Source organism: Pseudocercospora fijiensis, assembly GCF_000340215.1.
Source record: "Pseudocercospora fijiensis CIRAD86 unplaced genomic scaffold MYCFIscaffold_1, whole genome shotgun sequence".
Classification (NCBI taxonomy): Eukaryota; Fungi; Ascomycota; class Dothideomycetes; order Mycosphaerellales; family Mycosphaerellaceae; genus Pseudocercospora; species Pseudocercospora fijiensis.
Genome location: NW_006921532.1, coordinates 2,518,341 through 2,533,436, shown reverse-complemented (window position 1 = coordinate 2,533,436; position 15,096 = coordinate 2,518,341). Strand labels below are relative to the sequence as shown.

Below are 15,096 nucleotides of genomic sequence, written 5' to 3'. Positions count from 1 at the left end.
AATAATACTGAAAATTCGGAAAAGAGATGATTTGAACATCCAGGTGCATAAACACAATATTTAGCAAATATCTTGCCTTACCTATGGCGACTTTTCCTTTAAACACATACTATAATAATTATCATATTCAAACCATATAAACGAGTTAAACCGGCCACGATCCGATATCTCCTTTCTCGACAAGAAAGTACTTTACCAATTAAGTTATTAACTCCATAACTTATTATATATGTATTACTTACAAACATTATACTGTAAGTTAATTCTACTATATATAAACATTATTTTCTTAATGATGTTTATTATAGATAGTTTAAAAAGTTTTTACAAAAAAAATTAAATATACGGCCAACCGAATGTATCAAAGTAGTGGATTTCAATTGTAGGCTAATCTCGCTCAGGCTACTCAATTGCCTGTCGGTTGGTGTAGCTGCATCAGTGAATCTGCTTGCATTGTACTGCGCTACACAAGCTCGAGCGCATACTACTGCTCCTGGTGCCCCTCCCACTGGATACAACTCAAGTGCGTCGGCGGTTCTGGCAGTCTGGCTTATCTTCCAAACGTATCTGGTCAACTCGCTTCGAAGTGCTCTACCCCAATTCCAGTTTCCAGTAATAATCTACATGATCTTTACTTGCGTGTCAATGACCTACGGCACCCAGTTCCTCACTGTGACTTATGCCATCTCATTCATGGAACGACTCCTCGAGGCATTTCTCATGGGTTTCGCTTTGGCCACTGGAGTCAGCCTTTTCGTGATACCGATGTCTTGCAGAACGGTGGTCTTCAAGCAGATGGCAGGATATCTCAACTTGATGGGAGGACTGCTGAAAGCGCAAGCTGCTCACTTGGAAAGTCTTGAGACTTGGGATCCTGAGCAGGCAATCCAGCATGAACACGCTGAGCGCGAGAAGAAGAAGAAGGACCACAAAGGCTCGACCTCTCCAGGCGAATTCAAGATCATGATGGTCACGCCCCAAGGGAAAGCTTTGAAGGCTTTGCTGCTTAAGATATATGCTACCTACGGACATCAATTTTGCCAAGCGAGAGATTGCGATTGGAATGCTATCTGCGAAAGACATCACCGAGCTATGGAAGAAGATGAGAGTGACCTTGATTCCAGTCGTGGGTCTCAGCTCCGTGATAGACAATCTTCAAAGACGAGCAGAATCTGCTGGCTGGTCAGAAGAGCATCCCGACGAGATCAACCTGAAGGCGCGCCGACGCCAAATTGACAATCTACATCAATTAATGAAGAAGCTGCAGAAGCCTGTTCAGAATATGAGTGGCAATATCAACTTGGCGTTTCAGCATGCTCTCATCGTATTGGAGCTCACCAAAGCGCCAAAGAAGAAGTCAGACGAGGAGAATCAAGCCGGCGAGCAACTTCCAGGTAGCCCGGGCTTTGCCGAAGCCTATCGAAAGCGACTGGAGGACATCTTCCAACGCAAGAAACAGACCCTTCGCGAGTGGTGTGCACAGCACGAGATCGATCTGCCTGCAGGCTTCTTTAAATCGACCTTCATCACACCCGAGCAGCTCTCTGTCACCGACGAGCATGCCAGGGAGGGAGATCAAAGACAGCTCTTCTTCGCTCTCTACATCGATCACCTGCTTCACAGAGCAGGCCAGGCAGCACTTGAGCTCGTACTATTTGCGGACAAGAAGAAGCAGGAGGGTGCTCTATCGAAAACACGCTTGATAGTGCCTGGGACAAAGACGTTGAAGAAGTGGGCCTACGCAGCTTTCGGAAGAGAAGACTACCACGATGAGGACAACTATACTGCAGATCTTGACTCTGCCGGAACGCGAGTCGTATGGAAAACGTAGAGATCCCGAACACGAAGAGCCTCGCAATGCTTGGGAACGATTCGGTGAAGTCATTCGACTTATCCCTCGAGCTTTGAGAAGCGATCATTCAGCATTCGGTCTCAGGGTTGTGGCCGCAACCATGACAGTCGCTATAATATGCTTTTTGCGCGACACGCAGACATGGTTCCTCCGCAACAGAATCCTGTGGGCGATGATCATGGTTCCAATCAGCATGACCAGGACTGCCGGGCAAAGCACTCAATCATTATTCATCTTACGCATCCTCGGAACTCTCCTCGCCATGATTGCTTCGTACGTAATCTTCTACATCGTCGACGAAAAGACTCCCGGTGTAATTGTCTTCCTCTGGCTCTGGATCTTCCTAGCATTCTACATCCCGATCAAATTCAAAAACCTCATAATATAATCGGCGTCATCTCCATCGTCACCGCCATCCTAATCATCGGCTACGAACTCCAAGTCGAAGTCGTCGGAATCCAAGCCTCAGAAAGCAACGGCCAACCCGCCTACGAAACCCTACCTCTTAGCCCCCTACCGTCTCGCCACCGTCTGCGGCGGTCTCGCCGTCGCCTACATCTGGACAATATTCCCCTGCCCAGTCTCCGAATCCACCGAACTCCGCAAAGACATCGGTGCCTCCCTCTACCTCCTCGCAAACCTAACCTCCATTAACCCACGAAACCGTCAAATCCCACATCCTCCTCCTCCTCCAAAAAAAGAACCACCACCAACGTCCGTACCCGTGCCCACTACCTCGAAAAAAAAATTCCCGTCAAAAAGTCTTCACAAAACTCCTCTCCCTCCTCACCAACCCTCCAAACAAAATTCCGCCTTCCTCAAAATTTTCCAACTCCGCGTCGGCGGAAAGAAAAATTTCCTCGTCGAAGCCCATCGAACGCGTGGTTGCAATTATATATATATATATATATATATACATCTTTCTTTTTTCGGAATTTTTCTTCCGCATCATCGCATCACACATGTCTCTCTTTCCTTCAGACAAAAATGAGGATGAGGATGAGGATTTCCGGAAATCTCTACCCCCTTTACGCTCCACGATGACGTCGCGGAAATGGACGTCTCTTGAGTGCGAGTATGTTGTTGCATGCGAGAGCTTTGTGCTCCGTATTTGGAAGTTCCGGGACGAGGACATGTGAAGAGGAGGAGGAGGAAGAAAAGATGGATCCAGAGGTTTTGTTGTCTATGGTGAGATATATATTGTGGGACCGGAGGATAGTGCTTTTGCAGTGCTGCAGATTTGTGCGCAGGGTATTCGTGATGATACTGTGAAGATTTACGGGGTGAGTTCGAAATTCGCAGGATACCGTACCGTGTATGTGTTGAGAGGAGTGCTGACGATTACTTATCACTACTAGGATTGGGAAGAAATTGGTGGGAGTTATTGATTTCTCGTTTCATATACAGGATCGTCATGCGGATTCGGATGATTCTTCGATGGATTCGAGTGGTGTGGATGAGAAGAAGGGACATGAGATATGAGCGAGAGGGATAGAGTGTAGAAACCCTGGTGGACAGTACAGGTATAGTAATACATATCTCGATTGGAGCTGGGGCTATGGTCTCCCTATTGATGCTTGATGCAGTCACGATACGATTAGCTGTCTTCCGTCTCCTTCCTGAAAGCTGACAGCGTTCCAGCGTTGATACGGGTCAGCAAATGTGCGATGCGCAACGCCGATTCAGCAAGCTGCTGCGTAGGGTCCTGTTCCTGCGACGTGCTCTCTTGACTCGCCTCGTTTTCAAGCACACCTGTCAAAGCATCGACTGGCTGCGAAGTCTCTGCAGACTTTGGAGCAGACCTCTTCGTCTTGTGTAATAAAGTGAGTGTTGAAGAATTCCCGTGAATCGCGCCACCATCAGCTTCGCTATACTTCAGGCGAAGGCTAGAAGGCAGCTGCATAGCCATATCTTGTACTTCAGAATCGACTCCGTGAGCAGTACGTGCAGCCTCGCTGATAGCAAAGTCCACTCTTTGTGTTTGTTTGAATCGCTCGAAAAGGTATGTAACTGAAATATCTTCCTTTTCCGCGCCGCTCGAACGGTCTGCATCAGGATGAACTAGCCAGCGTGGTAGGCGTAATGTGAGTTCGGTTGGCGCAGTGAGCACACCATCGCCGGTGAAGATGGATCTCTGAATCTGTTGCGTGAAGTAGAGTATGTGCTTGTCGTATTTCGCAAGATGGGCCCGAGCGACCAGCGAAACACTTCTCGAGAAATTCAAGTCTACAGCATGGTCTGGAAGTGGTACAATCAGATTTTGGTGATCGATGTCGGCTTTGAGACCAGTGAGGAACAGGTCTCTTGGTCTGCCTGGTTGCGTCGGCTCGGTGAAGTTGTATCGAAGCTCAATACGTGGAAGCTGTACAGCCAACGACTCGTTCGGCAGCGGTAGTAGGATTGCCGATAGGTATGGTAATGCCCAGTCGATTCGGACCAGAGGCTCTTCTTCGCCTACATAACTGATCGGGACACAGTGTTTCGAAAGGTGTAGGGGCCTCGGGTTGGTCGCTGTGTCAAAATACGATAGCAGTGCATCCAGACCTGGTATGGTGGATCGATAGACATTGCGTGAAGTTTCCGGTTCTGCCGAGGAAGATGCATCATCTGAAATTGAAGTCGAGTCCTGCAAATGTCTGCTGAAACTGCACGACCAGTTGTATGATAATTGGTCGAGGGCTGGGTCCCAATATGAGTCTGCGTGAAATGGGTGGGGGCTGTTGACCAACAAAGCTGGATTGACTGTTTGTAGCTTCGCCGCAATGGCCTGGGCTCGTACGTCACTACCGACACCTTCTGACTTTGACTGTTGTTCTTCCAATTGAGACTTCATCGCATCAGGGAGTCTGTGCGTGGACGCCATCTCGCGAACGAGATCTCGACCAGCCCATCTTCGATGCAAGCCACTAGTGGAAGGCTCACTCGGTAGGGAAAAGGTGTTAGGTGCAGAAGGTTCGGAGAGCTGGAGAACTTCGCGAAACGAAGAAACGGAGACCCTGAGCATCGATAGTAAGAGCCGTCGTGCATTGTTCCTGCCATCGTTGGTCCTGTTATAGATGACAACCACCCCATCTGGTTCCAGCGAGAGGACTGATTTGGTCAGATTGGACACGTAGCCCAACTCTTCATCGATAAAGCTGCTCTTGGCCCCAGCATGCCCTTGCGGTATGAGTTTTGCAGCGTCCATGCGCAGCGGCTGGACATTCATCAATGCAGATTTGAGCTGCCACGCCGCATCCTCGGCGTCTGTTCGGCGGCCGGTGATGCGAAGAATGCTGTCAGGTCGGTATTGCTGTACCTGTGTCGTGCGGAGCAGCATCTGTGTCCATATCAAGCTTTTGTAGTACGGCTCGTCATTCTCGTAGAGATCGAAAAGCATGGATAGCTGCCATGGCTCCAGCTTCAATTCTAGCTCTCCAATCTCTTGCTCCTCAGACGTGACCCTGACATCCCAGCAGAGACGCAAAATCTGCTCGATGGTCCTCAACTTCTTGCCCTGTCCCGTCGTCTGCACCTTGACCTGATGTCGGTTCGCTAATGGTGTTTGTCCTGGTTGCCATTGCATAGGAGTTTGACTCTCTATATTACTGCCAACTGTCGTGTTGCTCACTGAACGTCCCGCAGACGCTTTCAATGTCGCGAAAAGATAGCGCGAGAGCTGTGGTGATGTATAAGCCCTGCTCAACCTCTGAGCCAGCTCATCGAACTCTTTCTCGTCGAGAATGGTGCTGCGCAGCTTGCTCTGGACTTCAGCAATGGAGGCATTGACTTCTTCGGTGTCGGGCGCCTTATATTTGGTGAGGATCGAGTTCTCAATGTCTTTCGCGCTCAATCGAGGATGCCTCGTCGAGACTTCTGATGCACCAGCAACATCTGTGTCTGGCGTCGCGTGAGAAGATGCATCTTTCGGCAGATCTCGCAGGATCACCACGCTCGATGGCTTGTTCAGCGACTCTCTGCTCAGCTTTTCCGACACCACACGCTGTCTCTTGCCACCTCTTCCAACCACTTTGCCATCAGGATAATAATGCTTCCACCTCCATGGCCGGGCATATGATTGATCCTCGTCTCGTAGACCTTGAGAATGCGTTGCAAATCCGTTGCAGCCGCGTATCGTTCTCGCATTCATCGTTCGCCATGTCGAACGGCTACTCGGGAGCGCCTCACGGAGCTGACAGCGCAAGCATGCTGATGGCCTCGCGATCGTGCCGGCCGAAAGCATAGATGCTCAGAGGATTGGCGCGGCAAGCTTCAATTCTGTGGAAATTCTCGACGATGGCCGGATGGCGTTGGGCGATGATCCCCGAGTGGAGAAGTCGTGGACACTCTCGCGTCTTCACGTGGACAACATCATCGACATCGGCTCACAAATTCACGGCGGAACGGACTGCGGATGGACGTTGGGAAAGTTCGTCTTGACAGCATAAACTGGCTCTCGAAGGAGACCACCAGCATCATCTTGTTGCTCACATCTATCTGCACACAACACATCTTTCCCACGCTCAAGCAATCCAATACCACACCTTCTCCAACAAATTCCTCGGCTCCTGCTCAGGCCAGACCTCAGCATCAAGGGCAGCCTTTCCGGTCCAAATGTCCGCCTCCGAACTCTTGACAAACTTGGTCCTCTTCACGATCTTCCAAAACAAGTAGAACCCCACGTAGATTGGGATTCCCACGTAAGCTGTAACGAAATCTTGGATGTCCCAATTCGATGTGCCGTCTTTGTTATGTGTGAAGACTTTGAAGCCGTTGAAGATGATGATTACGATGAAGAAGGCAAGGGCGATGTAGGCGGAGTAGGGCTGGAAACGGGATCTGAAAATCAGATCGTTGCGCGAGACGCCTTGCGCGATAAGGGCGCGGCGGAATTTGATGTAGGCGACGACTATGGGCAGGTACGTTAATATCGTGAAAGAATGTTTCGAAATTCGGATGACTTACGAATTGAGAACCAGGTGAAGAGCGAGGTGATGGTCGTCAACGTCTGGAACCAGTCGAAGACGCTCGAGGCTCCGGCAGAGACGGTCATGTAGGTCAGAAGACCGATGGATGCGGTGATGAGCACACACCAGATTGGGACACCTTTCTTGGTGCAGTAGAGCAAAAACTGGAGAGACATGTTAGTACTCATTGCCGATAATATCTGGTCTTGGCCCGCAACTCACCCGAGGCGCCTGCTTGTTCTGAGCCAGGGCGAAGAGGTATCGGGATCCAGTGTACAAGAACGCATTACCAGACGAGGATGCTGAAGTCAAAATGACGGCATTAATGATGTGTGGCCTGAGGAAAGGAAAGATAGGTCAGCAGATGATATGGCTCATGGCATGATAATCGGCACGACTCACAGGACTGGAATACCAGCGCGCACAATGGCGATGACCCAAGGAGACGAGCCCGCACCAGGGCCTCCGTTCAAGAGACGGTCATCAGTAGCTGGAACAGTGACACCAATGGCGAGCGTTCCGAGGACGTAGAAGAAGAGACTGCGCTATCGTTAGCAAATATCGAGCACAAAAGACGGCAGTACTCACATTCTCCAGAAGACTCGCCTGACGGCCTTAGGGATGTTCTTCCTGGGGTTCTCAGCCTCACCAGCAGCAACAGCGACCGTCTCCACACCGCCATATGCGAAAGCCGCGTTTGCGAGGACTGCAAAGAAACCTGCAAATCGGCCGGTATTCCCAGTACCAACATACTCCCTCATAGCCGCGTAAGGGTGTTTCCAGTACCTGAAGCCGAGCCGCCCTTGGTCGGTACCACCGAGATCAATGACCACGGCGAGAAGCAGCAGTCCAACGATGGTAAGGATCTTGATCGAGGCGAAGATGAATTCTGCTTCTCCGTAGATTGACACGGCGAAGATGTTAAGGCAGACGATGAGGACCAAGATAATGGTGATCCAGGCTGCTTGAGTGATACTGTCGTTCCAGAATCCGATGACCACGGCTGCAGCTGAGATTTCGGCGCACAGAGTGAGGGCGCTGGAGTACCAATTGTTCCAACCTGCCGCGAACCCTAGGAAGAAGAGTTAGCTGATCTTCGACTCATCTCTCCTGCTTGACATCTGCATACCCATAGCTGGATCGACGTATCGGGCACAATATTGTGGGATAGCACCCGGCAGAGGAAGCCATGTAGCCATTTCACCGAGCGCCTGCATCATCGCGAAGATAGCAACACCCGTGATGGAGTAACCGAGGAGGACAGAAAGGGGACCGCCATGGACGAAAGCCTTGCCTATTCCGAGGAACAAACCTGTGCCGATCTAGCAGATTGACGGGATTAGCTTTCGTTTCCGCCAACCAAAAGTGCTTCTTGCTTACCGTTCCTCCAAGAGCGATGAATTGAATATGTCTTGACTTGAGTCCACGGCTGACATAGCCATATTCTGTTGGTGTTCAGCAGTTCCTCTTGTAATAGTAGCATTATGGTTGTCATCGAACATACGCTCGGCAGTCTGAACATCCCCATAGAGATCCGCCGCCTCATTGATACTGTTTTTCCTGGGGGCGTCTGCGAATTCTCCAATTGCAACATCGTGAGGGGACCTCTCTCCCACGACGTAGTCGCCCTTCTCTGTGTCCGCCATTTCGGCTGTCGGTGAAGCGAGCTTGGTTCAAGGCCGACAAAGCCAGGGAAGCCTTATGGATAATAAGTACAAGAGATCGATTTCGAAAGTTTTCCCAGAATAGTTTCCAGTGTGAGCTGAGACGGCAAGATGGCCTGTTCGAGGAAGGGTACCACAGTGTACCAATAGCTGGAAAAGACGGACCGGTAACACAGACACAAAGACAGACACAAGCTCTCAGGGAATGCTTGTATTCAAGGAAGACCGGTCAAGCCTTCTCCAGAATTGTGACACCCAACCTTCAACCACGTGTACGCCTCTCAAAGAAAGTGATCGTGCACTCTGTGTGCGCACGTAGCACAAGGCTTTCGTGAAGCTTTATAGCATTCATCAGTGCGGCTGGCTATGCCAGTCGGTCATCGGTACAACCTCGAGCACTGCTGCTGCACACCAGATAATGCCGCTCTACCCTGCAATCCCCCTCAAGCCACACAGCCTAGTGAGGGTCCTGAGGGACACTGAACTTGACTGAAGATGTATGGTCCACCTTATAGTTTCGAGCGCCGCCAGGGCGAAATGCAGCTAATGAGACTTATGAGTGCTGGTCCGGCGGCTTTGCGTGACTTCGTGCAGGGACAGGCAGAGCAGCACGGATCAGCAATCTCGCGCATGGTTGTAGAGAGAGATAAGCAGGCAAGGCATGCCGACATTTGCGCGCAGCTGTGAATTGATGCTGGCAAAGATAAGAAGGGCAGAAAAGTGCAACTTGCGTATCGGCGTACTGGGGGTTGGTGCTCGTGCTGTTGCGACGTGATGTGCGAGGTGAGAAGGATGCACTCAATGGTGGAATACACTGGCGGCGGTGGTTTGAAGCAGACGAGTTCATCATGTGATGAGGTTGAGTGGTCAGACAAGTAAGCAGACCGCGGGCAACCCGGCAACATGCATGGGAGCACGCAGTCCGGCGTCGAATGCATGTTGTACACCCTGATTAAGCGAGATGCGGATAATTCCTTTAGACAGTACGCTAGCTTTGACCAGTTAGATCCCGTTCTCAGGGATCACCCCCTTCCGCCATCTCGCTAAATCGGGGCGTACTGATGGGAGGCTGAGACTGAGAGCGTCGCCGTCTGGGGATGCCGAGGGGCCGCTGCCGGCGCTGGCACCAAGCTTGGGCAAAGCTTCTAGAAGCAGGGCTTGGCACTCGCTTGGTGATACATAAGGAGAGACCGTGTCCGATGTTACGACGGGCCGACTGTGTAGCGGGTGTCGAAGCAGTCACGCGAGGGCGATAAGCTGCTTGCTTGATGAACTCATTACCTGAGTAGCCTCACTAGCGTCGTGTATCTGCAGACACACCACGACCATGCCACGTTATTGTATCTTGGACAGCCGATGTTGGACTTGGACGATGCTGCCGGACTCGAGCTGCATAGGCGTGCTTGTTATTACTGTATACAGGCCACGGGGCGTAGCTCGTATGCGGCATAGTGCTCCATCAGTGTCCGACGATCAATGTTGATGGACTTTGACCAATCCTCACTATTTCGGCTTGTCACCCGTGCTGCCAACAGCCTTCTTCTCGACAAGTCTGGTCCATCTGCGTCTCCGCCATCCACCTCGTTGGCTGTGCCCGCGGCCTTCTTCCCACCCGCTCTTGGGAGCGCTCTTCACTCTTTTGACCTTGCCCTTGCCAGGACTTGCGCTCGTCATAAGCGGCTCCACTTCTTCATCAGGCAGATCGTACACCCATCGTTCACCCTCAGTCTCAATCTCAACACCACTGATCATGCGTTCTTCAACCCATTCACGACTGAGCAGGTCGAGGTTCCACTTTTTCTCTTTCCAAGCCCAGCCAGCCGGCGTCTGCACGTCCTCGAAAAACTGCGTGCCTTTTGGTCGTGAGCCAGCAATGCGTGCTGGGCTGAGTGGATCATATGGTGATGCACAGAAAAGCCAAGGCTCCCAAGTGTCGCTGCCAGCATGATGCTTTTGAAGCTCAAAGATCTCTACCTGTCGTAGCTCCGGTGGTTCGTCCATGAGGATGTCATTCTCTATCCAATTGCGCAGCGTGCTCTGCAACATCAGCACGTGCTGGCGGAAGTTGCTGACATTCTTGGTAGACAACAGCACTTTCTGAGCACTAGCATGACCGAGCAGTGTAGCTATCCACCCCGCGATCAAAGCAATGACGCGCCATGGCACAAGCGCGCTCCCGACGAAGGCAGCGATGCCCAGAGCGGAGAGGGCGAGGAAGAGCGTCGAGCTTACTGCCTCATCGCTAAAATTCGTATAGGGTGTAATGTACTTGTTCGCTGCATCGTGAAGCCGAGAGAAGTCCTCCATGCTATTCTGCAGGTCCCTCATATTCCTCCAGAAATCAGTGCTCAGGTCCGGGGCAGGCTTGACACGACTTGCAGGCGCTGTTGGTGGTCCACGGTAGCTGGGTTCGATTCGTGGATCGTTCGCGGGTGTAGGGTGTCGCGCGAGGAAGGATGGGATCATGATACCGAATAGTAAGATCGTGAGCGGAACCAGAGGTAGCAGATGCGGCTTGAGGCACATGAGCGAGTATACGGCGAGGAAGGAGAGCGTAGCCGTAGGTCGTCGCCATGATAACAGGTGAATCAGCCTGTTTTCCATCACAAATACCACACCAATTCGTGCATTGAATCGTCTGAAATTTGACGACATAAGTCGTATGGCAAACTCTGGCTTGTCTACATACTTCTTCGACCGTCTGTCCTTCTTAGAGCCTTGCGTCTGCTTGTCATCGCCATCTGGAGCGTCAGTGGGTATGATCTGTGAAAGAACACTGGCGAAGAGTCTATCCTGCAGGCTTTGTCGTACTTCGGGACTGCTGTACTCGTCGAATTTGTCGCAAACTCTACTTGCACGGTCTTTGATCCTATCTCGCCGTCCTAGTGTGGGCTCGCTATCGGAGACAGAGGCAGACGATTCGTCTTCGTTGGTGGGTATGCGAAGGACAGGGATGGGCTCATCGCGGTTCGAAATGACATCACCGTCCATATTGTGAAAGAAGCCTCGTGATAGGAGGCGCGTCTTATTCACATAGTGCAAATGTCTGTCGAGACTGGTGGTAACACCTAGGCCAGTGTTGTTGTTGTTGTTGTTGTTGTTGCAGGATCACAAGGTCGCGTTCGGAAGAAAGTGCAGGTGCAGGTAGTTGACTAATAAGACGTCACATGTGAAAGAAGCCGCGGCACAAGCTTGAATGATCTGCGAACCATCACGACATATCAAGTGAAAGTAAGTAGCCAGGTGCAATGTAGTGTGAAGGCATCTTTGTGACACTGTTCGCTTCTAGTCATGATGTTGGTCTGTGCTAATTTCTCGAGCGGCGCATCCGGCGCCTTCTGCTATGAATTACGCCCTACAGGTGATTAGGCAATCATTATGTGATCACAATGCCCTCTCGCACAGGGCTCGAGCTCGCGCTGCGAGCGGAACTGTATCCGCTATCTTTCTCCTCCCATCCGCCAAGCTGCTTTGTGATGACCAAGCATAGCTTGACCATCTTCGCACGTCCTTGTTGGCCCAAGCCACTGTCCCGACCAGCCTGGGTGCCGGCCCAGAGACGGAGACTGCCAGCCAGGTCCTCAAGTCCAACCCGGGCATCATTCAAACGAGATTGATTGGACGTCAGTAGTCGGAGGAGTCTGTACGCAGCCACAGCAGTGAGCAATGAGAACTGCGCAGGCGGCAGACTCATATTATTGAGTGCCGTGAATGCTCTCCTGCGAGCTGTCTTCGGCGATGACGGAGAGCATAGCGAAATTAGCTTTGCCAAAGTCAATGCCGTGAAGACGTCTGGCGAGGCAGGCGCGTGGCTGACCAGGTTCATTCCGCCGGTAGGGCAGATGACTGGGAGCGCTTCGAGTGCGACGACAACGTTGGCCTCGCGGTTTGTGTTAGACAGCACTGCCTTTGCAGTCAAAGCGCGCACGTGTGTGCTTGAAGCAGGAGGTGCCACGCTCAAAGCCAGTCCAAGATAGTATTCTGTGTCCATGGTGGAAGCTGTATCGCTCAAAGCATCGGCCAAGGTGTCATCAATTGTTGTATTCGTGTACCAAGCAGCGACGGCATCGAGCGGTGATCGGATAGCATGATCCTCGACAACACTGTCTTTGGCTGCATTTGGAGCAAGCTCATTGGCGCTAGGCTTGTTCCATGCGAGATTCCACGCTCTCTGTATCATCTCGTCGCTCAGCACTTCATCGCAGTCCAGCTCGACTAGCTGTGCAAGGTGATCTGGCAAGAGTTCGACCTCATCTTCTTCGGTCGGTCGACCTTGGGCTTTGCCCTGGATAAGCTCTTTCTGAATGCGGCGTGCGGATTCCCAGTAGAACCTGCCCACTTTCTCTGTAAAAGATTTGAAGCCAAGTATATTGCCGTAGCCAGCGTTTGCGATCTCCCAGAAGAAGACGCGGAAGTGGACAGCCTTCTGCATAAGACGTGCTGGGGAGTCTGGCAGTGTACCGCTCTCCATGAGCGTAAGCAGAAGACGGTAGTATGACACCTGGGCATCTCCACCTGCCAGCTGCGCATCGATGGCGATATCCCATGCCTTGACACGAGCGGCCTCTTCTTCCTTGCTCGTTCCAGTGATGTGAGTGAAGATCTCGGCGCCGACTAGTCTTCTAATGCTGAGCTGCAGCATCTTGAAGCCAACAGCAACAACTTCGAGCAAGAAATGCTTCGGGACCCAGACACTCTGAATGGCAGTGAGCCACGCTTGCCTCCGCACCTCAACAGGTGATGCAAGTGACGGTGCTTTGGGTAGCTGCACAGAGGAGCAAATCTTCTGCTTCCGCCGCGGTGTCCACATGAGGAAGGGTGCCAGCAGATAGAACAGGGCGCCGACAACAAGGAATAGCTTGAGCAGTGGCATTGCAGCTTGGCGAGATATCGCAGCCGACGACGAATGCTGCGAGCCATCCAGTGCGCGCTTGAGGAGAGCTGTCGGGAGCGAGAAGAGCTGGCGAGCAGACGAGTCATCGCCTGATTGCTCTGGAGTGAAGCCTTCCATTACCATCACTCCAGCCATGGTGCCGAGCATGACCTTGTTCACGATGCCACCTCTGCCATTGACATGAGGTCGCTGATTCTGTGCCTCGACCGGTGGGTTAGGGGGACGAGCGTATGTTGGTTCTCGCTGTTGCTGCATGTATTGCTGCTGCACCACAGCTTGGCCAAATCTGTTCTGATCTTGTGGCACATTGAGGAAGCTAGGCACTGCACCCTGCGACGGAGATGAGGCCTCACTCGACCGCGGAGACGTAGAGGTTGGGCTGTTGCTTTCGTGGCGGACTCGGGAATTGCCACAGGTAGTTTCGACCTTCTCCAGTTGAGCCTTAAGCGCAGCCATTTCCTCCTGCATCTTCTGATTGCGCTTCTCCAAATGTCTGATGTACTCCGTCGCCTTGGCCATGACAGTGGCCTTGTTCAGCTTGTGGGCCGGGGTCAAGCCCTCGAGATCCTCCGTCTCCTTGCCACTGTTCGCGCGACCCATTGCGCGCAGACTGGGTACGGCATTGCGCAACTCTACTATTTTGTCGTTTAGATTGTTGCGATAACGCTTTTCAATGACGTTGTGCGAGGTCTTCTTGATCGGTGGTTCGTCGCCGTCCTGAGAGTCCCCATTCTCCAAACCTTCGCGACTTGGCTCAGCTTGAGTTTCTGCTTTGCGCTTGCGACCTCCGCGCTTCTTGGGTGGATCAGGAGGAAGTGATGATAGACTGCGACGGTCTTGTGTAGCCGAGCCGGACTGGGGACTCTGGTGTAAGCTTGGCGTAGTTGCGGTGAGGGAGGTAGCTGAGTGGAGCTGTTGGTAGCTCTCATTTGAAATGGCAGACAAAGAGACGTTTGGTTCTTCCAGGCCAGTGGAGGGCAATGCCCATGCTGCTGTATGGGTGTCTAGTTTAGGTATGCTGGGGACGAGGTTATCCACAGAAGCGGCTTGGTCGAAGTCGAAGCCGGCATTGAGGTCGCCGGTGCCAAACAGTGCAAAGTCAGTATTGAAGTCATGACTGGCTCCAAAGTCCAGGGAGTCGTTGCCGACGATGTGTAGAGGTCTGAGTGGTTCTTCGCCAATCTTGCCAAAGGGCGCATCGCAGGGAACGTCTTGTATGGGCGAGTCGTTCTTGGAAGAGGCCGAATTGAAGGTGTCGTCAGGGGAGATGGGTTCAGCAGCGGGATCCCATCGCAGCCATTCCTCCCAGTCGTCGTTGTTGGCGCCGGCGTCGAGCTGTGCTGGTAAGGGAGCAGACTGCTGGTGAGAGTAGCGCGCTGCTCCGTGCCAAGAAGTATCCATCTTCGAGTCGCGTTGGCTTGTATTCTATGCAAGTTGAAACGTCAGGCCGAGTTTAGCTTCAGTTTCAACGAGCGCTGTTTGCCATGCTCGCCTGGTGTGAGGTTCAGATGGCACAAATTGCTCACATGTTGAACATTGACGGTGTTGTAGTTATCTGGAATGGGTCGTGGGCAGGAACAAGCGGTCGGTGGGTGATGTTTCGTCCAGCTTTCGCGTCACAAAATCGAACCATACGACATCGCATGTTTCTCCCCAGCCAGCGCCCAGCGGGGACTCGTGCGAGGTGCGGTGGCAGTGCTGGGCCGGCGCGGCTCTGCTCCGCCCGGGAGAGGAAGAAGC

General features: G+C 52.1%; 5 protein-coding genes and 1 pseudogene across 6 annotated transcripts; 1 reads left to right on the top strand and 5 right to left on the bottom strand.

The window, feature by feature from the left end:
- Positions 1 to 141: 141 nt before the first annotated feature.
- Positions 142 to 214, bottom strand: MYCFIDRAFT_t3 (annotated as a pseudogene). The gene has a single exon. The product of its transcript is annotated as a tRNA-OTHER (tRNA).
- A 142-nt stretch (positions 215 to 356) lies between these two features.
- On the top strand, positions 357 to 3,210 carry MYCFIDRAFT_169467 (uncharacterized protein; the record flags this gene model as incomplete). Its single annotated transcript, XM_007922849.1, has 12 exons — positions 357 to 369; positions 431 to 1,141; positions 1,167 to 1,679; positions 1,707 to 1,816; positions 1,851 to 2,125; positions 2,157 to 2,165; positions 2,200 to 2,293; positions 2,322 to 2,736; positions 2,834 to 2,921; positions 2,949 to 2,987; positions 3,024 to 3,054; positions 3,091 to 3,210. The coding sequence occupies 12 exons, from the start codon at positions 357 to 359 to the stop codon at positions 3,208 to 3,210; spliced, it is 2,418 nt and encodes an 805-aa protein (XP_007921040.1).
- A 140-nt stretch (positions 3,211 to 3,350) lies between these two features.
- On the bottom strand, positions 3,351 to 4,760 carry MYCFIDRAFT_209585 (uncharacterized protein). Its single transcript, XM_007922848.1, has one exon. The coding sequence runs from the start codon at positions 4,713 to 4,715 to the stop codon at positions 3,450 to 3,452; it is 1,266 nt and encodes a 421-aa protein (XP_007921039.1). The 5' UTR covers positions 4,716 to 4,760; the 3' UTR covers positions 3,351 to 3,449.
- Positions 4,761 to 6,266: 1,506 nt separating this feature from the next.
- Positions 6,267 to 9,255, bottom strand: MYCFIDRAFT_70360 (uncharacterized protein). The gene is made up of 8 exons (XM_007922102.1): positions 8,303 to 9,255; positions 8,179 to 8,243; positions 7,928 to 8,120; positions 7,387 to 7,870; positions 7,201 to 7,338; positions 7,021 to 7,135; positions 6,797 to 6,962; positions 6,267 to 6,740 (listed from the first exon to the last, which is right to left on the bottom strand). The coding sequence occupies exons 1-8, from the start codon at positions 8,442 to 8,444 to the stop codon at positions 6,355 to 6,357; spliced, it is 1,689 nt and encodes a 562-aa protein (XP_007920293.1). The 5' UTR covers positions 8,445 to 9,255; the 3' UTR covers positions 6,267 to 6,354.
- A 161-nt stretch (positions 9,256 to 9,416) lies between these two features.
- MYCFIDRAFT_209583 (uncharacterized protein) lies at positions 9,417 to 11,533 on the bottom strand. Its single transcript, XM_007922847.1, has one exon. The coding sequence runs from the start codon at positions 11,451 to 11,453 to the stop codon at positions 9,966 to 9,968; it is 1,488 nt and encodes a 495-aa protein (XP_007921038.1). The 5' UTR covers positions 11,454 to 11,533; the 3' UTR covers positions 9,417 to 9,965.
- A 209-nt stretch (positions 11,534 to 11,742) lies between these two features.
- On the bottom strand, positions 11,743 to 14,957 carry MYCFIDRAFT_212986 (uncharacterized protein). Its single transcript, XM_007922846.1, has one exon. The coding sequence runs from the start codon at positions 14,755 to 14,757 to the stop codon at positions 11,839 to 11,841; it is 2,919 nt and encodes a 972-aa protein (XP_007921037.1). The 5' UTR covers positions 14,758 to 14,957; the 3' UTR covers positions 11,743 to 11,838.
- Positions 14,958 to 15,096: the final 139 nt, after the last annotated feature.